The sequence below is a fragment of the Strigops habroptila genome, chromosome 1, assembly GCF_004027225.2.
Source record: "Strigops habroptila isolate Jane chromosome 1, bStrHab1.2.pri, whole genome shotgun sequence".
Lineage (NCBI taxonomy): Eukaryota > Metazoa > Chordata > Aves > Psittaciformes > Psittacidae > Strigops > Strigops habroptila.
The window spans coordinates 55500243-55524626 of record NC_044277.2 but is presented as its reverse complement, the minus strand read 5'-3'; the positions used below and the strand labels follow the sequence as shown (position 1 = coordinate 55524626).

At 36.4% G+C, this 24384-nt stretch overlaps 1 protein-coding gene across 1 annotated transcript in view; it reads right to left on the bottom strand.

Annotated features, from left to right (window-relative positions):
• Nucleotides 1-24384, bottom strand: part of CDH7 (cadherin 7) — an 82645-nt gene that overhangs the window by 42750 nt on the left and 15511 nt on the right. Inside the window, exon 4 of the mRNA XM_030500606.1 lies at nt 3-297. Within this exon, the coding sequence (XP_030356466.1) occupies nt 3-297 (295 nt within the window). The remainder of the gene's footprint in view (nt 1-2; nt 298-24384) is intronic.

The window sequence follows — 24384 nt, the reverse complement described above, 5'->3', positions numbered from 1 at the left end:
ACCCACAGGAGACATCTCAGGAACTCCAGCAGTGTAAGGACCATCCAGAAATTTTGGCTCATTGTCATTGATGTCCTGAATCTTAATGACGAACTCAGATTCTGGTTCCACGGGTTTATTAGTCAGTCTATCTAGTGCTTGTGCTCGGAGAGTGTAGTAGGCCTGCTCTTCTCGATCCAGCCTTTTTGTAGCATGAATATCCCCTGTGTTCTCATCAATAATGAAAATGGAACTTGCCCCTTCGCCTGACAAGATGTATTTGATGGAACCATCTCCTTTATCAACATCAGAGTGAAGCTGGTGAAAAATTGATGAGAGATGAGATTAACTTACAAGGGAGTCAGTAGCATGGAGATATGTAAAAATAATTCTAAAGTCAAGCAGCAGTACATGAAATTTTATTGTTCTTGGAAAGATAAGCTGAATGTTTATCATGCATAGCATGTAAGGGACCATTAGAATCTTCAGCTTGCTCTTTTGAGCAAGATAACGTCATTCTTTTCTGCAAACAATCTCATTTTCAAATATATCTGATATTGTCTTACAGTCTTCTCATATCAGAGTTTTACAAAGCCACACACACACACACGCATGCACACACATAATTTTAACTGTGATTTTATTCCTAGCTGAATTTGACTACATTTCTGGTTTCAGATTATCATCCTACTGAGAGGTGAGACTTTAAACGAATGTCACTATAAACTTAATGTCAGTGTCTGTTTGCTGCTCTGCATGTATGGGAAACGACATACCAACTTCCTCAGTGTTTAGTGTGTAGAGTAGTAAAACATACAAAACGAATTAAAATGGATTGGTTGATAGATTGCTTGCTACTATGTGATGGGCCAGTAAGTTCGTTTCCATATCTTGTTTTCCATTATCTAATTTCAGAAAAATGCAGAGTCTAAGAAAGACCAAGAAGTGTCTTAGCACCGCCTGAACTACACAGCATCGAAAGCCAGGTGTAGTTTCTCTGAGACTACTGTAGCAGGCACAGAACAAATGCACCTCTGTAGGTCAAAACATATCTTCCATTGGAATTGCAAGACAGATTTGCAGAAATAAAATTTCTTCCTCATCACATAAGTTATTTAAAGTTACAGAGCAAGATTTCACAGGTTTTGTAGCTCTTTTATGTCTACTGAGTCTCACCTTCCTGTTACAGAACAGACTCCAACAATTCTCATATACTTTTTCAAACTTCTATCCACAAAACAATTGATGTGGATATCATAATGTGACAACCCATGTGTAGGTAACAGACACATGTGAATATTTAATATGGTATAAGTGAAAAGAACATCAGTAAATTTCAAAGTACATGCTCGCTGCTTAAAAAGTGGATTACTACTTGTAAATAGCTAAGGGCAATGTTAAAGATGTTTGGATTCTTTATGTCTTTTATCGATTTGGTACCTATCCTAACTCAATGTCATGTTGAGTTTGGAGGTAACACTACTGTCATCATTGTCATAATTTCCTCCACTAACTTTTTTTTTTCTCTCAGCTGGGAGTATCACTGTGATAGTAATCACTTCCAGAATACATGCAGAAAATTGCTGTTTCAGGCATAACTTAGCACAGCTGCAAAAGCTTTTCTTATTTCAGCAGGGAAGTATTCATGATCAGTTTTGAATTTTTCAGCTGGATAAAAAGATGCTTATTTCTTACACATTATTTCCCTTATACTGTTTGAATATCTCATATTTATGCAGTTACAGTGCACTCCCTCTCTTTTAAGACAGAAATGGAGTCTGAGGTTTGGACTGGATCAAAAAACGCAGCTAGGGTGTCTAAATCAGATTAACTACTTGATTTCAAAATATGGCTTATCCTCATTCTGCTGATACCGAACTCCTAAGATATCAAAATAAGCCTGAGATTCCTTTGACAGAGTTTCCCAAACATTTAAAGTCCTACTTCTCAGCATAGTCCAGAATAGTCAATGCTGACACTGTGAGCAGATCAAGGTAAAATGTATGTCACAGCCAGGCTCTTTCAATATCAGCAGCACTGCCTATTCCTCAGCCTTACTAGCTGGGGGTTTATTCAGTAAACCATCTCACAAATCTGACAGTAGGGGCTCTTGCTGCTTTTTCAAACTTGACTGGAAGTGCTCATCTTCTCTACAAAGGAGCAGTGGCCTGTGTAATTAATATTCTGTCTGGCTTGTGTTTGATTTTGGCTTATTTTTTTTCCCTTTTCTTTTTCTTAGACCTACTTCAGGGTGCAGGAATCTCCCCTGAGCTACAGAGGCATAGCCAGAATCCTACAATCTAGACTAAAATTCTGAGCATCACATTACCCAGGAACTCTAGTTATGGGATACAAAGATGCAATGCCATTGTCTTTTTGAAGTGATTCAGTTTTCTCCATATCCCATATTCTAGCAGAGTACTGGTCTTTCTGTGGTGGCTGAGACGCTCTCATTCTCCCTGTAAAAGTTATTCCACTTTCTGCGGCATAGTGAAGTATGTGCTGGATGAGAGAAAAGCAAATGAGACCAGCATATCCAGCAGTTTAACAGGCACCGCAGTTTTCTAAAGGTTAGAGATGTACAAGTAGATCTCTTCAGGCAGAGGAGGGAAGAGATTCCATGTCTCAACTTGCTGAGAGCAATATAGCGCTCTCTCATGGGGGTGAAGCCAAGCCCATCAGCACACCAGAGTGTAGCACTCATAACAGGGTCTTGTACTGCAAGGCTGCAGTCTCCCTTTCACCTTGTATGTAGATCCAGCCCTATCCTGAATAACTTTCTAGCAGTGTTTTGAAAGAAAAGAGACCTTCAGGGGAGAGGACAGAAGTGTAAATCCTCAAAGATGCGCTGATTAAGGCTTTCACATCCAAGAGAAAGAAGAAATTCTGTAGCTTCAGCATTTCCCATTTGCTCACTTAGTGGCTTGCTGATTAACACTTTTTTTTTTTAAGGAGTCCCACTTTGAGGTCCATAAATCTCCTCATGGATTACACTACAGTGGCTGGTGACCTGGAGTGAAATGCTGAACAGAAGCCATTTTTGGAACAATGCCTTGGTAGAAAACAGCTACCGCATGGATTATTAAAGTGATTAGTAATGACCTTTGTTACTCCAAGGTTGAGGCTCTGGGAGAGCAAACTTCGTATCTTCAATTAAAACTTCGTTCTATTAAGCCTTTAAAAAACAATGCTGGCCCATGATCAAGTTAGTAAAGCACAATTCTCCAACCACTTAACCTGAGGAAGGTGATATAGCTCAAGATTTAGTTTATCTTTGGCACTACAGTCCAATCAATTCTGTGTAAAGCACTCTAAAGATCTTTTTTTCAGCATTTTTATGTGCATTTCAGTGTCAGTCTGAGTTATCTTGAAAGTACGATACAAGAGAACAACGTAAAAATGAACTATGCCGACAGAATCCAGATGTATTTTTGGTGCATTTTCCAGATCACCTTTATTCCAGTTCCACCCAACATAATCCTTCCAAACAGCAATCTTCAAAGTCACTAATGAAGAAGTATCAGTGAGTTGCAACTAAGAACAAAACTTTTGACTGCAGCAGTCCTGTACCATATTTACACATCTGCTACTACCAAATATGACTTCAGACTAGCTGTACTTCCAGCTATTTAGTTTAACATCCTAGGAAGAGAGAAGTAATGTTTTTCTTATAACGTTGGCTGTACAAAACACTTTGAATGTTCTTTTTTTTTTTATTTGTTTGTTGTTGATGGTTTGTTGATTTGTTGGTTTGTTTTGGGTTTTTTTTTTTTAGAGGGGGGTGGTTCTCCCTTTTTTATACAAGTATATTTTAGAATGAGACCTGGAATTTTTATTTGTTTGTGTGATTAATTTTGAAACAATTATATAGAACCATATGTTTGGTCCTAGGGAGTTTACAGGAAGGTTCCAGAAAGCATCTGCGGCAGTGTCATCTACTAGCTTGTCTATCAATCTTCCCACTTTCTACAGAGACATTCATGTAGGAGGCAGAGAACTGCATCTCAGTCTGTAGCTGAGCATAGGGATTGTGACTTTCAAAGTAAAGAAGATCAAGACAAAGGCAGTTTCAAATCCTTGTTTCAAGACACATGGAGGATTCAGGGATTCACTGGGTAGATCTCGTATGATTCCATTCTAGAACATCCCAGACAAATTTTCTTTCAGAATAAGTTTGCAATAAACACTGTAAATAAAATCCCTCCCTCTAAATGCCCCAAATGCCTCTCAGTATTAGAAAATGCTTCTTTGGATAATGTGAGGGAAGAAAGCAGTCAGTTTCACTCAGTAGCAAAGACACTATTACACTAAGTCCTTTAATAAATTGAATGTTGCCCTCACTTACATTTTTTGGCCCTGCAGCAATATAACTCAGTATAGGGTCTGACCTAATGCATTTACTTTTACGTGAACCCTCACGATGATGATTATTGTAGAGAAACCTAAAAAGATATTTTTTTTCAAGATCCCTAATACTCAAAAGTTTTGGGATTTTGTCTATTTGTAGGTACAGATCTGTACAACCAAAAATGATGTCATTTTGCATCACTCGCCATTAAAGTATGTTAATGTAGTATTTTCAATAGAGAAGGACATTTGTGTTTTTCAGCTCAGGCTCCTTTAAAGCAGATGCAATGTTCATATGTCTCTCTTCCCTGTTTTTTTCTTCCCCAAAGATCTATCTTTGCAGTTTTTCCTCTCCATGGCAGCATGGCTAATGTTTCATTGCAGAGTTTACAGATTCCAGGTGAAGAAGAAAAGCATGGGGAGAACATGAGGAGCTGCTGCATTTTCAGCACCAGCAGGATCACAGAGGTAGCGCTGAGAAAGAGACAGAGCAAAGATGGCATATTTCAACACAACCTAGCTCCATAGCTCCCTGACTGTAAGAATTGTGCACTTCCAGGAAACCTGAAAAGTTTTCTCAAGGAGTTACTTTGCCTACACCCTTTCCTTGACTGCTGTGAAAGTAGCTAGCAAGGGAGGAGAGGAATGAAAACTGTCTCCTCATGCCTGTGCAGACATCCATAGTTCTTGGTGATATGGAACTGATGCAACTGTAGCTTATTCCTGCCTTCTCACTAAAAGCATAGAAGAACTAGGAAACAAAAAAGGGCAAAAGGAAGAAAGAACACCAAGCCAGGAGCAATTGTCTTGTCCATTTTATAACCACCATTTACTATCACAAAACAACTTAGAACTGATTATGGGAGAAAGACACTCTTGTCTTCATGTACAACATGCCTTTTCCTCCCTGCTTTCTGGGAAGACTTAGAAGGGAAGGTGTCAGGTGTATACAGATTAAACATGTAATAGCAGAAGATGAAAGAAAACAGGTGATTTGAAAAAAACACTTACTTTGGTTATTTCTATTAAAGCTTGCTCATCACAACAGTCAGGTTCTTAAAAACTTCAGTTCTTGGATTCAGCATTTACTGTGGTTGCATCTAGAAAGTTTTGAATTCTCTTTTCCCGTCATATTGTATTGCTAGTGGGTGTTTTGAATTGTGATGACTCATAAAGCACTAGATATTTGCATATTTTTTTCTTTTAAAAATATAACATTAGATTTGTTAACTATGAGGATAACTAAGTATTCAATATTTCTGATTTGGAACCATTTCAATCAAATAATAACGAATATTTAAAATTCAGTATAGGCAATGCTATAAAAATAGCAGTGTGCACACATGCCGCATTTCTGCCATGTTTCGTTTAAGGGCCTCATGAACACATCAGTTACTAATACAATTGTTTTCAGGGGGAGCTATGAAATTCTCACTCTTGTAAACTGTAACCATATTTCAATATCAATAGCTTAAGACATCTTTTTAATTTCCTATTCAGTATCATTAGAGAAGTCACGTGGGACAGATTTCCCAACATTTTATTAATGTCAGCAGAGGCTTGTGATTCATAAAATTGACTTCACACCCAGGCTCTAGTGAACGTATGATTTTTTTTATAAAAAACATTAAGAAAGAGATAAAGGAGTTCCTGGAGGGCTTTTATTTGCTTTTGGTTTTATTAATTTATGTAAAACCATAGTACAAGCCTGGGTTCAGAAAGAAATAGACTTGTCTGTCTTCTGTGCTTTCAGCATAACAGATAATACTGAGGACAAGAGATCAAGTCAATATAAACGACTATAGACAAACCTCTAACATTTCTAATTAGAGTTTGAAAAGAAGGAATATGCTTGTAATGCTGCCAGAGTTTCCTTGTCTGAGCAATGTTGTCTGTATAGTAGGGAACCAGCATAGACAACAACTGTGCTACAGCGGCACAGTTTGCCACTTTGACATACTAGCAATTTCATGCACTGTTTTGTTGCCTCCAGACTTTCTCCTTGTCAGGCAAGTGCAGAGATAGTCACATGGGAATACAACAAGGTCCCATGCTGTAAACCACAGTATAACCATATTATATTTATCTAAAGCAAGCAGCTGGTGACAGGCTTGCTCAAAACCCAGTCAGCCTAGACAAGATTTCCATACTGTCTTGATCTAAAACTGCCAAAATTGTGTCTGGAGTGCCCAGAGCTGACCAAAATTCTGAGAGCTGCTGAGACAACTGAGGTCCAAGACATTCCTGAGTTCTCTTCACATCCAGCACTATCCTTATAGGCTGCCTGAACTCAGACTGTCTCTGGCTCCTCTTTTGTCTTTCTACAGGTAGTACCAGAGTACTACAAATGACTGGAAGCCAATGTATCTATCCAGGATCATCATAAAGGCACTGAGGTAATGAGAGATGACCTATCATATAGCATATTTCACATTCAAGGTGAAACAAGGCTACATCCCTTTGGGAGTACCAGCTGTGTCATCCCACAGCTTGTCCTTAATAGCCCTCCTGCAGATAAATTGTATGTCATTTGGTGTATTTTGACCTCCAAGATCTTCATATTTAACATGTATCTAAAGCCAGTGAGAACAAAGCTCCATCTACAATCAAGCTATTCATACATGCACATGATTAAGAAAACATAGGATAAGAGAGCAAAGAAATAAGAAGGATAAAGAGGGAAGAGAAGAAACACAGGAGATGATAGGGCAAGAGGAAAACAAATGAAGACAGGCCAAAGGAGAAATGACAAGCTAAAATGGGAGGAAACAGCAAGGAAAAATGAAAAGTACAAATGAAAGAAAATGTTGAAGTAGTAAGTGGAGCTGATCTTCAGTGACTGGTCAGTGTTGGGCAAGAACAGTATTCGTGAGTAAGGCTGTATAACTTTACAAGCATCTTCCTTTCGTGCTCTAGTTAGTGTAATGGTAATTAAAAACCCTGATAACCTGAATCTGGTCAGGTGTAATTTTACTGACAGTGTGCATTACTACTACTCCAAATTCACAAAAAAAGCCTACTCTGGGGGAGACCGAAAGGAAAAAAAAAAAAAAAGAAGGTGCAAATCAAATTATCATTCATTTTAAAGTGCTGGAACCGAGGAGCAAACATATAAACCATGACCGATGGACAGGGAGAATAGCATAAGTGTCAGCTTGTTCTGAATGAACTAAACACCATTTTAAAACAAAACTCCCCATTTCCCATTTTAAAGTAGTTTCTTTACTTTTTTGCTGTTACGGAATGTATGTTTCTGTGCCAAAGAAATTAAAGTAGTAAGAATTTTTATGAATTTACTCAGACATATTTTTTCCATGATCAAACTTTGACTAAGCAGTTAGGCTTTACTAGCCTCTCTTTCCTCTGTGTTGTTTCCCCAGTAAAATGTCCAGAAATGTTAATGGAAGAGTTAAGTGAAAAAATATACAACCCTTATACTCTCCAGTGACTGATCAGTGCTCCAGGAGGCTAATAACCTTATCACCTCAGCCAGATAAAGCGAAGTGAATATTTAATTTTGCCAACCTTTTGAAGAAGGGGGGTTAAATGGGAAAGAGAACAGTGAAACTTCCTTAGTTCCTTGATGGTTATTGTTCAAACAAAATTCAAAATAGATGTACCAAATTTCTAAACCTTACACTTCATAACATTCCAGTGAGTATCTAAGTAAGCCCTCAAGGCTTCCAAGTGGAAGACAAAGTTCAGATGAAAGGTTCCTCTAGGAATAAGAGGTACTGTCATCTAAAGTCTAGCTAGTTGAATAATTAATAGGAAATACTGAAAACTGGATATGATTAGAACAACCATGTCACATGTTTATGACATTTTTCTCTTAATAACATCTACTTGTGTCTATAGTGTTCTCACTCTCTCTGTATACTTATATAATTTAGCTCTTTATATAATGACATAGTGATTGTGATTGTATATATGTATACAATGTATGTGTACATTAAACTGTATGTATGTACACATACATGTGCACATGCATGCACACACACATACTTTTCCTTATTTCCCCTCTTCTTTTCCAATCTCTGCAGATGCTGTACTCGCAAATCTGTGCTTTCTTCCCCCCAGTTATAATAAGAACATGAAATGCCCTGTAGCAACAGGGAATTGTGCAGCCAGCCCATTAAGATTAGTGCAGCTACAGGAGGAACTCAGAAGCAGCTGGTGCTGTAGATGGAGCTGAGTGGGCATATGTACCGTCTGAGTATTCTTGAGGAGTTTTAATGTGCCATCATCATGTCATGTCACTCTCCAAAATGACTATTTGTCATTCACACTCTTAAAAAGACAGTTTGGCAGCTTTGGGAGGGAAAAGCCATCTGTATGCTGTGCATCATCATGTGCTAATTGCATAATATTTATTGGGGGGGGGGGGGACAGCAATACTGTATTGTAGCACCACCAAGAGCCTGCAGGCAACATAACGTTCACAGAGTAGGAATGGAAAAAAGAGACGTGCTTTCCCCTCATACAGTTCAAGCTTTTCAGAAATTATCTTGCTGGAATTTAGAATGCAGAAACAGACCACAATGTTTGTAAACAATATGCACATTGGAATCCTTACAGACCTGTTTGACATTCAGTTTTGGGTTTTTTTGTTTTTTTCCCAAACCACTCTCAGTCTATCAGTACTTATTCCTTGGAGTACTCATTGTGAGTATTTCAATAACAAAACTGCATCACTGGCGAAATAAGTCATACAGTAGTGGATTTGCTATCTGACTTAGCATATAAAAAATGCTTCTGTTTTTACCTAAATAGATTTTTTGATAAAGAAAAACAATGACTAAAAGCTCATTTATAAAAATGCCTAAAACAATTAATTCATGTGAAAACACCACCAGAGTGAATTTCTGGTTGCAAATTCCTGAATGTTTATTCCTACCAGCTGTATTTGGGTCTCTGCATTTACTTATTCTTCAGGAAAGGGACCAAGTTCTCTTCCATATATACCAATAGTATTTTTGCATGATCCACATTTATTCATAATGCACCATACTGCTTACTGTTATAGAACACAATGTATTTACTGGTCCGGTGATTTAATTTATTTTTTTGCCAAGAATCACTGAAGCTGTAAGACAAAATTCTCTTAGAGTTGCTACTGTCTATTTCAGCAGTGTAATGAAATTTTGTGAGGATGCTTTCTCCCTGCATTGTCCACATATAGCTTCTAAGAAAGTGATCGTGCTTAAAAAATGTAGCGTGGCAAATAAATATCTAAGACCCTAGTATAATTCATAGAAGAATATCTCTGGGCTGGCAGATGTTCATGGGCTTGAAAAGTTTATGTATGTGTAGCAGCTTACAGAAACAGAGTCTTCAAGAAATGTCAGTCATTCTTCTCAAATTACTTCTGCACTACACATGAAATAATCTCCTCTTGCACAATATTAATATACATACAGTACTGTTCCTTGAGCATAAAATCTCTTGAATGAAATACATATATGTATATATGCGTAAGATGTATTTTTACAAGGATATGAATATTTTCTGTCCTTATACCACTGTACATCCTTTATTAATTATTTATGATTTAAAAGGAAGTCTTATTTATTTATTTATATGGCCAGAGAATGCATGAATGCACTTTGCCCTATGGCACAGTAAAGAGGGAAGGTGAAACAAGAAAGGCATAGCAGAATTTGCATACCTGCAATAAGGCAAAATTAATGCTTTTACTTTTTCCCTGTTCTTGAAAATAGAAACAAGAAAAAAGAATTCAAATACGCTGATTGGAAAGTTGTTTCTCCCATATTGCTTTTTGTACTTAGCTGTGGTAATTCAGGCCTAGGATTTCAACCACAGAAAATGAGAACATATTAGAGAATCTATTTTTTCATGGCTAACTCTGTACTCTAAAGAATTATCTGCAATAGCACTGAGCAGGAAAAGAAATCATATACACTTCTTGTTTGACTACCATATCAGTAATATCAAATTTACAAACAAAAATTCATTTCATATGAAAGCTTTATCTCAGATAAGAGATGTACTTATACTGAATGTCTTTATTTTAGAGTGGAAATTATACCTCCCATATTGTCTCTTCTTTGTCAAAACTGCTGATCTATAGTTTAGAGTGATTATCCTGTTTCTGCTTCAACTATCCAAAATAGCTTGCAGCATTGCTTGGTTGATAATGATTTTTCTCATAGGAACCTGCTTCCAAAAAACATTAGTACCAAGGAATAGATACCCAGAGGGTGTATTTTCTGTTGTTTGGGTTTGGTTTTATGTTGTATCAATTCCTGAAATTTCATTTGTTCTTGAAAGTCTAATGCTACTAAAAATCCACTTATAATCTTACCTTGCATGTTTGTGGGAAGTGCTGAAACGCTGACAGACTAGAATACAATGGTAAAATATGTAACTGTAAAGCAGTTGAAGTAATTACTGTGAGTAATTGTGCCTGTAGAAGCTTATAATGCACTGGAATACAGAAGACAGCACGAGCTGATAATTTTAATGATGAAAGTTTTATAATAAAGGAAAAATCTAATTAACTGGGTCCACAGCCAAGTGAACCTGTAGTTCCCTGAAAACAGTTAAAGACTTTTTAAATAATATTTATGAAACTGCTAAAGTAAAGCAGAATTAACATGTTGGTTTAGATCTCCATGTTTAATGTACATAAACGATAAAATCTATGACAGGGCATCAGTGTTTGTTCTTGTGGTTTGCTTCTTAAAAATTAAATTCCTATTCCCTTTTTTCATAAAGTTTTATATGTTTGCATAAATGCAATACTTAGTGCTGACCTTCCTGAAAGATTTATAGTCAACTTCAAATTGACAATTCTTCATATGATCAAGTTGGCTATATATCATATAATGTTTTACACCACCCAGACATTTCTCAAAGCATTTCCACCAGTCTAATCCCCAAAGTATTCCCACTAAAATCAATGGGACTACTCCTAGATTTAAAGTGCAAAATTAAGAATTTGACACAATGCTTGTATCACACATAGTCCCTGGGAAGGCCTGTTGGGAGAAGAGTCATAACTGCTCAGAGCTGACAGTGGGTGAAGGAAATAGAGAAAGAATAGAGGATTTTGAATGTAAAATTTTGCTGTAACATTTTAGTATGAATAAATTATTTCATACGGAAAGGACAGCAATGAAAATCTATAGCAAAGCACTACAGTTTCATAGCTAGAATGACAATATAACATGAAAAACCAATGCATGACGAAATAAAGTGCAGTATTAGATATCTTCCTGTAGACACTTGTCTTGTGTCTACAGGACTTAAAATGAGTTCACTTATAAAAAGCAGAAGAATCCCTTGGTTAACTTGTTATCTTAAAACGCAACTTACTGTGGTCAGTGTGTTTACACTTCATTTACAATCTCTTTTTCAGCCAGGCTTGACTAAACATTTCTGTAGTGCTATTAACTACTGTGACCAATTACTAATACTGCAGTTCAGTAAAGGTAAAATACTGAATGACAAACAAGTTGTTCTTTTTTCAGCATGCTCTAGATTTCCCTGCCCCCTACTCTTATGTATTTCAATGATGATGGTTTATCACATTGATTTTTAACCCTAAGTGTACCTAAAATACATATCCACCCATCTGTATATACTGTCTAGTTAATTAACAGCCAATTGCTCAAAATTTACTTATGAGAGAAGGAAAATTTAACCCTGTGCTACATCAAAAAAAAATCTCTGTTTTAGAATTCTTTTAATAAGGAAATCATCCTTATCCATGTACAGCATGTCAGGACTCGCTTAACATTCATAAAAGTTGGTACTAAGCATACGCCTAAGCGCCTTTCTGAAATAGAGCCTTAATCCCTGTGCAAAGGAAGGGTACTTTAATGAACAGCAATGTGCATCACATAGACTAATTGTAAGCAGCAGAATTGAAAGCTTAAGTAATTCCATTGCATAAATTCACACTGTAGCCATTCAGTATTCAGAAGCTGAAGTAGGGTATGCACAGTAAGTACGAACATTTGAAAGTCTGCCTTAAACCATTCAGATCATTTAAAGTGATCCTTTGCAAATAAATACTTTAAAAGGTTTGATTTATTCTTCAGTTTTGTTACTTTTTTTTTTTTTAACCATTCACATTTGCATATCTGCCAGGGCTTTCAGTTATAACCAGACTGATCTCAAGATAGCACTTCATATTTTGATAGGCACTTTTACTCCATAGTATTAAGGGCTGGGAAAGAAATTCTTTTAATGTCTGTGTTTTGTGCTGTTCTCCAGAAAGCAGTAGAGAGGAGACAATAATGCATTGGTATTTCAAAACCATAACAAACTACTTTAACATGAACAATATTAGGTTAATTGTAAAGCCTTCCAGCTTAGAAGGATTTTAACAGCTGTATGTAGAGGGCAGTGCTCTCCTGGTGCCCTTTTCTATTTTGGTATGATGAGAGTTTAATAAAGATAATCTCATCAAATTCCTATGCATTCATAGAATCAGAGACTCATAGAATCATAGAATCATAGAATAGTTAGGGTTGGAAAGGACCTTAAGATCATCGAGTTCCAATCCCGCTGCCATGGGACAGGGAAGCCTCACACTAGACCATGTCTCCCAAGGCTCTGCCCAACCTGGCCTTAAACAGTGCCAGAAAGGGAGCATTTACCACTTGTTTGGGCAACCTGTTCCAGTGCCTAACCACCTTCACAGAAAAGAATTTCTTCCTTATATCTATCCTGAACTTCCTCTGTTTAAGTTTGAATCCATTACCACTTGTCCTATCACTACAACTAGAGAATATATTTATAGATTAAAATTGAAATTCACTCACCATTAAAAAAAAAAAATAAAACCCAGAGATATGAGTTTTTGCCACGTACAATGCTGCCAACCCAGGATTTTTTCATCTGTTCCTCATGTTTTCACCAGAACACATTCTTTCTGTGTTTATTACTCACTGCCATTAAATGCTGGCAATCTAATCAATTTATATGCTATTGATAAACAAATGATGAGAAAATACTGAAATGGCAGGTGTTATTTTACACTGATCATGTATTCTTGCTGAATCTACGTTAACATTCAAATTGGGCATACCTGTTTCTAATGCTGAAAGCCATCTGGATTCTACTGAAAATGTTTAAAGTCTTCCTTCAGAAGCTCATTTCTCAAGGTTCCAGTATTTCAAATATTTTGAGAACTTTATATGCATAAAGACCCCTCTGTTCATCTGAAACAACATGTCCTCTTGCCACTATGAAACATGTTGCATAGGGCACATTATTCAAATTCTTAGATGGCCCCTGATGAAATTAGAGCACTCATCTAATGATCATTTTCATGTTATTCTCCTTCTGAGTGAGGTCTAGTTCAACGAAAATAGAGCACAGAATGAGTTCCTTATGAGAACACTCCCTGCTTGTGATGCATTGTGGTCAATGTGAAGGTACAGGAGTTACTAGTATTGTATATTCTATCAACTGCAAACAATATCAGTCATCTGAATTTACTCTCGTCTACCTCAAATATTTCAACTCAGATGACTGTTACTAATTTGTCTGTCATACTTCTTGTTTATATCATCAAAATTCTCCTAGAGGGATCTTTTATTTTAGTATCTGATTGTTTTGTTATAGTATCTGATCAGTTTTATAACTGAATCTGAAAGCAATGAATTACTCTTGGAGATTAGAGTTTAAATCACTATAATACTTGCCCTCAGCATTCAAGTCTGATCTTTGCTAAGTTTCACTTGACACAGCATGTAAACGTCTCTACCAGATTGTCTGAGCACTCTCAAAGCTTAATTGATCCAATTTGCATGTCTCATCCTGGCAGAATTGTGCATCATTTCTATCCTCTTGGACTGAGTGATCACAATCTAATCACTTTGTATACAAAGCAGATGGAAAGTTTCCAGCTCCTTTGCTATCCCCTTGCATGCATCTATATTAAAGCAATTCTAATTCGACAAGCAATGTGATCTTTCTGTATTTTTATAGGATTACTGTCTCATTGATAGGCCTTCTGTCACCAATTGCAACATTCAAAACTTTATACTCATGGCATTTTCACTTTTGTCTCATACCTTCTGTGTGGTCCATTAAAATGATCACTTAATTTAACAAACTGTGCTAAATTTTCCCTCTTAGGGAAGCTCTATATGGCTTGGTGTAAATCACCACAGCTCTGTGCACTGGAAGGCGAGAGCAATTTCCATTCATTGAGGATCTGCCCTTATATTTTTGAGGGAGAACAAACAATTACATTCCCATTCATACAGTTCTGAACCTTGTATATTTATAAATGCTGCCAAAAAATGTATCTCTTAAAAGGAAAATGTAAATTAAAATTCAGTAACTATTCTCCAAATAATAACTGTTTCTGTACATAAACCAGAAATATCTTCTTTTGTTATTTTTCTGTACTTTTTCCCTTTGAAATTTGCAAATTGTCACTTAAATACAATGGAAGTTTAGAAAAAAGTTGTATTACTTATGAATAGATGGAATCTAACTTGGGAAAATATCACAAATAAATAAAATCTTATGCAAAGAAAAGTCACAAGCAGATCAGCCAACCTAATGAAGATCAAGCATGTAAAAATCAAACTTTCTGAAGGGAACAGAAATTTTACTTAATAATCTCACTTGTAGTTCACAGCTAGAATTTATACTCCCCACTTGCCTCTAGTTCATACACATCTTCAATGTTCATTGCGTTTCTTCAACAGTACGCTGTTCCTCTCATTCCTAACTGGTGAAGCCTTTGTCCTCCTAATGGTCCCACAGATATTCTGCTCTTCTGGGAGTCTGTGGTTGGCTAGTATTGGCTTATTTTTTTCCTTATTGCTTTTTCCTCTTTTGTTTTCTCCATTAATCTCTATTCGTATTTTCTCAATAAAATTTATGAGAAGACAAAAAGATTGTTCGGGATTTTGTTTAATTTGTTTTCAGTGAAGAATACATGAGAGACTCCAAAGCACGTTTTTTACAGAAGTGATCAACCGCTGGTGGTCAGCACTCATGACAGCACAAGATAAGGTATACTCTTAAGTCTGCTCTGCAGCTACTTTTAAAACAGGTGGAATACTGGAAGGCAAAGACGATGGCTACATAAGAGAATGAAGGAACCAGTGTGTACTATTAAATTCTCAGTTTTTTATCAAAGAGGAAGCATACTAGTTAAGCAATAGAGCCATGTTATTGTGTCCATATATACACAAAAATAGCTATACAAGTGGAAGGATAGTAGTTTTTCAGCAGCAAATCTAGCGATTTCAATGTTAACTGGTAAAGAACAAACTGAATTAACCAAGTAAACAAATTTGCTCATAAAATAGACATCAAGACAGTACACAGGCTTTCTATTAATGTGCTGCATGCTGAGAAGTGGTCGTATAAAACCAGCAATGCTTTCTGTGACTTGTGTTTCAAATAGACTCAGTGGACAAGTCATATGTAAGTTGTTCATATTGCAACCTTGTAAAAACAAATTCTTTCTTTCAGGAGATGAATTATGCCTCCAGTTACATAAGTAAGTAAACCCCCTGCTATCTTCAGATTCTTGTCTCATTGTAAAAATATATGGTCCCATAGCTTACAACTGGGGTTTGCAGGTGTAAGTCAGTGGGACATAACAATCATGTCTGTGGATGACACTCAAGAAATAATAGAATGCATTTTGCTGTCTCTCAGCTGTGTTAACTCAGCAGGACTAATAGCAATAATAAGCAGAAAAAAAAATTATCACCAGAACAGGCAGGTGTGACTAACACATAGAATTCATCTGCTGAGTAACAAAGTATGATTTTATACAGTCACTTTTAAAAGCAAATTTTCTGCTACACTGTAAAGAGTCAGACACATATTAGGCTATGCATTGTATGTATTTAGGACACCCAGGGTTTCTAAGCCAATGTGAAGGCCCTGAGCTGCCTTTTCCATGTGGTAACCTACTGCTGCACCTGACAGTCCCACACTCCACCCTGAAGGCATTTAAAACTTCAGTTGAGGTAAAAAAATTAGCAGTACTGAATGTTTTCCTTGAGCCCAACCTTGTAGCAAGACATCAGAAAGGGTTTATTGATTAATAAGACATATAACTTTAGGAGCTTGAAGAGCAGAATAACTCTTAATTTGCCTTCCAAAACATCATTCATAAAATAATGTTATCCTTTAGCCAAACATTATTGAATAGTATCTTAGTGTTTTAAGGTTCTTTTATTGCAGTACTTCTGTTGCCATCAACAAAATCAAAAGTGTACTCTGATTTTGAGAATATGTTAGGAAGGCATTGAATATAATGTTCATCATCTTTCATATATTTAGCAGATCCAAGTAATTACGGGAAAAAAAGATCTGTTTTCGCCCTGTTAGTCTCTACAATGGCACTTGTATCAGTTCTGTCAAAGTTCTGTTCTCAGTAAAAGTTATTTACAGGTGTAAGAGTCTTTGACTCCAGGAAAATTCGCAATACTGCAGATCGCTTTCTTCATTGTAATGAACTTAACTCTTCTGACCTTGATGGTTAAGCTGCTGCATATTTCCCCTGTATCTTGCTAATTACCGTACAAAGTAATTTTACAGAGAATTGAATCTGATCCACAACCTGTTAGCTCATCCTGCTACAGTCCAAAACTCTCTTCCAAATTGATATTTGCAATTTGAGCATAGTACAAAGCACTCATGAAATGGTCAGAACTGGAAAGTGGACCACTGCATCTAGTACACAGAAGGTGAAATTAGTTCAGAAGCAAAGGTAAATATCTTGATTTTTTAGTATATTCTGCAGATACAGACTCTTCTAACTCTAAATGTATCAGAAGGATCTGTCATCAAAGTGGACATCTTTATCTTTCCTTCTTCTTCATAGCTGCACTGCCTGCTTGGTGGATATTTTGGAAGCAAGACAAAGCACCTGGGCCTTCAGTCTGTATCATCCCACATGAAAAGCGGTCATTGATTTCATTTTGTGTTACTAGAAATAAAATTGGCAAAAAAACATTTTGGAAAGATGATTTTGCCATCAGACTAGCATAATGGACCACCATCTTCTACTCAGCTTTACTTACTAAAATAATAGATGAAGGGAAATTGTTGAATGTGATACTGCAGCTCATATAGTATGGAACAAAATCTAATTTTGACATTGAAATTAGTCTGCAGGAAAAAATTTTCACATACCCTGTAAATAGATTGAAGGAAATACAGTTACATGAAATAATGAGCATCAAAATACCAGTCTAGAAGGAAAAGTGGCTAGTGAGGTTCTGAAAGACCCTCAGTAAAAAAAAAACCCACAGGTGTCATTATTTCACCCCCTTAACTCCAAACACAAATTTACTTCATGAGGTGTGGGCTGACTTCCTTAGTGGTAGACCAGAGCATTAATCCTTTTAATTTTCAGCTCTTAATTTGGAAACAGTTTGGACATGGCCCAGTTGCTGCCCTGACAGCTGTACATATTTGCATCCTTCCATCCATCTGCTGAGAGCTCAGACTTGCTTGGACACCTCCAGATCTGCATGTTGCCTCTTTGCTTACCCACACTTTGTCTTGACCCAGAAATTCTTGGAAGCTCTATGGATGGAAAGTTTTTCTTTCTTGTCCTATGTTGTTTGGCACAAGTTGCTCATGTTTTAGGCTTTTCTTTTTTTTTTTTTTTTTTGATCAAATTCTGAATCCTCTAGCCCTCTCTAGTAACGTTTTATAAGAAATATTTACATCTTTCCTTTTCTATCCTTTGCTTCCTGCTTCCCACTTCCCAGTAAAGAAACATAAAATCACTTTTCTACCATGTTTTGTCTTTATATTTGCTTTTGCTGCTGTCTTGCAGCACAGATTACATTGTTGTACATGGCATCTTCCTCTTTCGATTACAAATGAGCCTTACTTACATATTTTTCTCTTTCAGCTGCATCTGCTAGTTAACAGACCTAGGCTCCTGCACATTTCTCAAACCTGGGTGTTACTGGATCTCTGGCTAGCTGCCCTCCTTTCCCATCTGTGTTAGCATAAGTCAGCTAGCATTGGTACCTAGAAGGCTTTCTTTCTAGAACCCCTGTGTGATGGATTGGTGTGTCTTAAACCAGCATATGCCTCATATACCTACATAGCATCCTTAGCAGAAAACAAAGGGAATTGAGACATATACACACGATATTCTTTTACCTTAATCTAAAGTAATCTTTTAATTGATTGCTTTGGTATGTTCTTTTCAGCTTTACATCAGGATCTGGAGTGAGAAAAACATAGCATATTGCTTCATTACGGTCCTTGTGCACTCACACACTTTTTGGGATGCTTTTCCTTCTCTTAAACTTTTTCAATCTATTTTTCCTGTACTAAAATTGTTAAGACTACAATCTTTACATTTTTTTTAATTATAAGATAAATCTGAATTGAATAAATGTGTCAGACCAAGTTGAAATTATTCTTCAATGTAAAGTATTTCCATTGTTTCTTATACATATACACATACATATGCGTACATTGGTGTATATACTCCATCACTGCTATCACTCAAATTACTACTGGTTTCCTCCACAAAACCTCCTTTGACATTGTTTCATTCAGTTTATCGGACAAATGGACAAACTGAAACAACTTTTTGAACAACTAATATTTCCTTTGCTGTCCAAATTTTTCAGGAGGCATTGATACCGACTCAGGAGTACACTTGATTCAACAGAAAGAATAAAACAGAAAAAGCAGTAAGGCGCTAAGATCCTCAGACTAGTAGCAACATGTGCTTGTGAAGAAAGAAACAAACATGAATTGTGTAATTTGAATCATACAATAAGGCAGGAAATAACAGTTTCACTTGGCTTATCTCCTGTTTAGATGAAGCTATAATACCTTTGCTTACAGCTTTTTATTGTCAGGAAGATATTGAAAAAAATAGAGGGAATGAATAAAAGAGAAATACAGATGAACACAGGACTGCAGTGCTGACTAAGGAAAACTTTTTGAAAGTGTGAAATATTATTGCTTGGCTAAACAACAGTTAAGTCGTAAAGGGTAGAAAAAGGGTAGGGAGGACAACAGTTTACACATGCATGAAGATGTTGAACATCCAGAAACAAGAGGAATTATTTAAAAGTTTTTTAATATAAACATTATGCAGAATTATAGCCCTGCAAGTTAAAAAAGAAATGTAAAATATGCCAAATACTTTCCTAAATGTAACTCTACTCCTAAAAAGTGTATAAATTGTATAAGAAAGACAAGTTAATAATTTGATAATTTATGGCATTGCATTTATACCATGATTATGGAAATTTAAGAAATGACCAGCTGCTTTTCTCAACTGTGTCTGAAAACTTTTCACTGCTAGAGAACAGCAAGTTAAGCTTTGCCTAATACAGCACCCGCTTACCTTGTAAGGAAAATTAATTGCTTGATTGCCTAGTCAGCAAGATTATGATTTGGTACCTCAGAATGAAATGTTTAAGCAGCTTATCATCCTTACACATGTATCCAAGTACCAGATATTCCATATTTTGGAAGCATTTCAAATGGATAATAACTTTGTGGGTTCGATTCTTTTCACATGCATTCCACAGCAACAAAATTGCATATCTCTATAGTCCTCAAGGTAATTTCTCATTATTTACAGAAACAGGGAATCTAAAGGTGATAGTATGACTATGGCATATTTTTTAGAATTCATATAGCACAATCTCCTTATATCTCTTGGAAAAATGGCATTAAATTTACTTTTTCCTACCTGGAGAGGACCAAAAATTCTTCTGTGATGTAGATAGAACATGATGTTGGACTGCCCTTAGCTGTTTTCAGCATTTACCCTATTCAACCATATGAAACACCAGAATGCAGGCCTTCAAGGCTCTAAGAATACTATATGACTAAATGGAAGGAAAGCACTACTTTTTGCACTGTTAAAATGTGGAATATGTTGCTACCTGTTGCCAATCAGCCCTCAGTATTCCTCTTTTACTAACCTACCAAATAAAATTACATTTAAAAATTCAATTGTAAAACAGCCAAATGGTTGTATTCCAAAATATGTATTCTCAAATGGTCTACTAGAATCAATACAAATGATCTCAAGATTCTGAATTAAATCTTCAGTTACTCTATGAACAGCACAACTTACTAAACAACACATATTAAATAACTTTTGCCTTCTTCTTGAATGTTTAGAACTACCTTTCTCTCCCCGGGGATTATTCTGAAAAAAGCAGTCTGAGTCTGAGCTGGTAAGGTATATTTTGTATTTTCTGGTACATGAATAATTGCACATGAACTACTATATGCAAAAGAGCTATATTTGTCTTGGTATTCTTATTCATCTGGAAGATAAAATAATGTTTATTCTTCTTTATATTGCTTATGATTTATAGAGTACTACTACTGTACAGTGTTCTTTACACCCACATAAATAATAATATTACTTCTGCAACAGAACATGGCTGCAGCAGCAGCAAACACTTGAATATGGAAGAAACTATTAATGGTAGCAAATTTTTAGCTGGGTCTAAAACATGTGCCAGACTTAATCCTAAATGTATTGCACAATTTTATTGATTTGGATGATCAGCATGTTTTCATGATGTGTTCTTCTGTTGTCAGTGGAGTTTCTTCATCGGCTAAGTTTACACATAGCCTGGGAAGATTAAGGTGGTTTCCATTTACAGATGTGAAGTGATTTATAGCCAGGTGTTGACAACATATTTTTAATATCATGTAAACACTACCCTCCCCCTCCACCTCATTTTTAACTGGCCAATCCTCCTTATATAGGTTTGAAGCTGTGAGAGATTAAATGACCTCTTCAAACTTCTGCTCATGGTGTAGGCTGGTATTCATATCACAACCAGAATTTGAACAGTTGGGACAGAATTAGAGTTCTCCTAACAACATAAACTCCAGTGTTTTTTTTTCTAAGAGCTCCTTCTCTCTAATTTGTATGACAGTAAGTGTCTCTTCCATGAGTGAGAGAAGATGCTGGCAGCACAAGGTAGCTAAGCTATTTTGAGAGAACTGAGCAACCTAGTGTATTAACTTCCTTCTTTTCTCAGCAGTTCCACCATTAGCACTTAGCTCAGCCACCTCTTCCAGGGAAATGCACGATGTTGAGAGAAAAAGATTATACTGCAGATATTTTCCAGGACTTATCACCAGTATATTTATATGAGACCCAACTTACTGGACATGAAGGACCTATTCCCTGACGTTTTCATGGTCTCTAAATATGTCAGCCCTGGTACTCCCCTTCAGTGGTAAAAGTTAGCACTGAGAAAATTATATATGTACACAGGTACAATTTTATGAAGTGAGTAATAATAATAAAAAAGAAATAATAAAGAAATAATAAAGAAATAATAAAGAAACAATAAAAAAAGAAAAAGACAATGAACTTCAGAAGTACAGTGTAACATTAAAGAAAGAGGAGAGGAGAGGAGAGGAGAGGAGAGGAGAGGAGAGGAGAGGAGAGGAGAGGAGAGGAAGGAGAGGAGAGGAGAGGAGAGGAGAGGAGAGGAGAGGAGAGGAGAGGAGAGGAGAGGAGAGGAGAGGAGAGGAGAGGAGAGGAGAGGAGAGGAGAGGAGAGGAGAGGAGAGGAGAGGAGAGGAGAGGAGAGGAGAAAAGAGAAGAGAAGAGAAGAGAAGAGAAGAGAAGAGAAGAGAAGAGAAGAGAAGAGAAGAGAAGAGAAGAGAAGAGAAGAGAAGAGAAGAGAAGAGAGGAAAAGAAAAAGGAAAAGAAAAAAAAGAAAAAAAGAAAAGAAAAGAAAAGAAAGAAAAGAAAAGAAAAGAAAAGAAAAGAAAAGAAAAGAAAAGAAAAGAAAAGAAAAGAAAAGAAAAGAAAAGAAAAGAAAAGAAAAGAAAAGAAAAGAAAAGAGAAAAGAAGAAAAGAAGAGAAGAGAGAGAAGAGAAGAGAAGAGAAGAGAAAGAAGAGAAGAGAAGAGAAGAGAAGAGAAGAGAAGAGAAGAGAAGAGAAGAGAAGAGAAGAGAAGAGAAGAGAAGAGAAGAGAAGAGAAGAGAAGAGAAGAAAAAAGAAAAGAAAAACGAAAGAAAAGAAAAAAGAAAAGAAAAAGGAAAGGAAAGGAAAGGAAAGGAAAGGAAAGGAAAGGAAAGGAAAGGAAAGGAAAGGAAAGGAAAGGAAAGGAAAGGAAAGGAAAGGAAAGGAAAGGAAAGGAAAGGAAAGGAAAGGAAAGGAAAGGAAAGGAAAGGAAAGGAAAGGAAGGAAAGAGGAAAGGAAAAAAAAGGAAAGGAAAAGACACAATAATGTGCAGCAAAGAAGCAAGGAAGAAATTCAGCAGAAGAATTTTGACAAGGCAACAATAGTCCTGGCAGCACTTTTATACTGTAACACATAGAAAATACTAAATACATGGAATGAATGGCCAATGAGGCTGTAGACAAACATTTATGTCTAACAGTACAGGTATAAGAAAAAAGGCTACACAGAAAAGGTAGTGTCATAGCAGGCTACAAGATGTAAAACTTTTAAGCATGTGCAGTTTGATCTTTTGAAAGCAATGGAAAAATATCCTTTATCTTCACTGGTCTGAAAGAAGAAGTAGCCTTGTATTAACATAGATGTCAAATAGAACCACACTTACAAATTTCAACTATGTTGTCATCCATAAAGGATGGAGAAAAAAAGCAGGAAAGAACTCACTGTTATCTGTTCATAATGTCTACAAATGATTGTCATGATTACATGATTGTCATTTTCAGAACAAATAATATTCTACCTTCATGGCAAAGAACAATAGTGAGCTATTGTTCTCAAGCTATTTTTGGGATGTTGACTAACATTTCCATATTTCTCTGGATTCTGTCATAGGTTCTTAATCTGCTATTGCGTCTTGTCTTACAAAACCACTCTTTCAGGGCACGGGTTGTGTTTGCTTGCACTGTGCTTAGCACAAGGGGAATTTGGTTCATGATTAGACTTCCTTAGTCCTGGAATAATGTAAATACAGTTCTTCGTAGCCCTAGTCTTATAGCGCTGTATTTCTGACATCACCAATATACAACTGTGAGAACAGAGGACAGAGGTAAAACTGGATGTTAGGTGACAGCTAATAGCATGAACTAGATGACTAAAAAGAATCTCAGCAGATGAAAAGGAAAAGGAACCTTAGAACAAGGCTAAAAATAAGTCAGCTGAAGCAGCATGAGCTTGACTGACCTGAAAACTGTAAACCTCATGCTATCATGTAAAAAAAGTCATTTTCTGATAACCAGCCAAGCATGCAGGAGACTTGCATCTGCATATCATTGCAAAATTAACTTTTACTCTTGCTTTTCTATTTTGTCAGAGACCCATAAAATATAGTTTTAAATAATGCTCAAAAGAAATTCAGAGCAGAGCACTGCAGGTAGAGCGTATTAGTCTACTGAAATATAGAACTGGTATTACAGGATTATACAAATAGCATGGCTGTGCCATTGAATAAAATGCAGACATGAGGGCTACTTAATTTACAGATGTTGTCATCACCTTCACTAACCTTCCTCTTCTGTAATGGCACATGTTAAGGATCAATGTTCTATATTATACTAAAAGATCAAAAAGCTGCATGTTCTGGTTCAGTATCCAACCATAAGTCTCTCAACTCTATTATTGTCTCTAATAATGAAATTACATACAAATTGTCTTTTAGTGCTTAAGCATGTGAAATTGTCATCACTTTAAATCCCCAGCATAAAACCCATTTCTGTATCCATTCAGCTATATGAGAAGAAAACTTCTTATGAAAAGGGAAAGAGGAAATTACACTATAGCTGTGCAGGCTAATGAATTCAACCAGGAAAAGCAGTAGATTTAGGTTATCCCTTTGGATAATTCTTCCTGTGTGCCTTAATCTCACTATTCTCCCCAGAGACACTTTAGCCCTGCATGTTAAGCAGGAAACATTCAGCATGTCAGTCGGCTCTCAGTTATTTGGGGTAATCCAAATAAAGTAAAGTGTGGAATAACATAAAGCCCACTGTGACTGTCCAGTTAAGACAAGTGCATGCTACTCATGATTGCGTAGTACAAGCTGAGATGGTAAATTCATGCCACTGCTGTATAGCTGAAGTACCCTTTCACCAAGACCTGTTCAATCATAAAGCAGGTAAG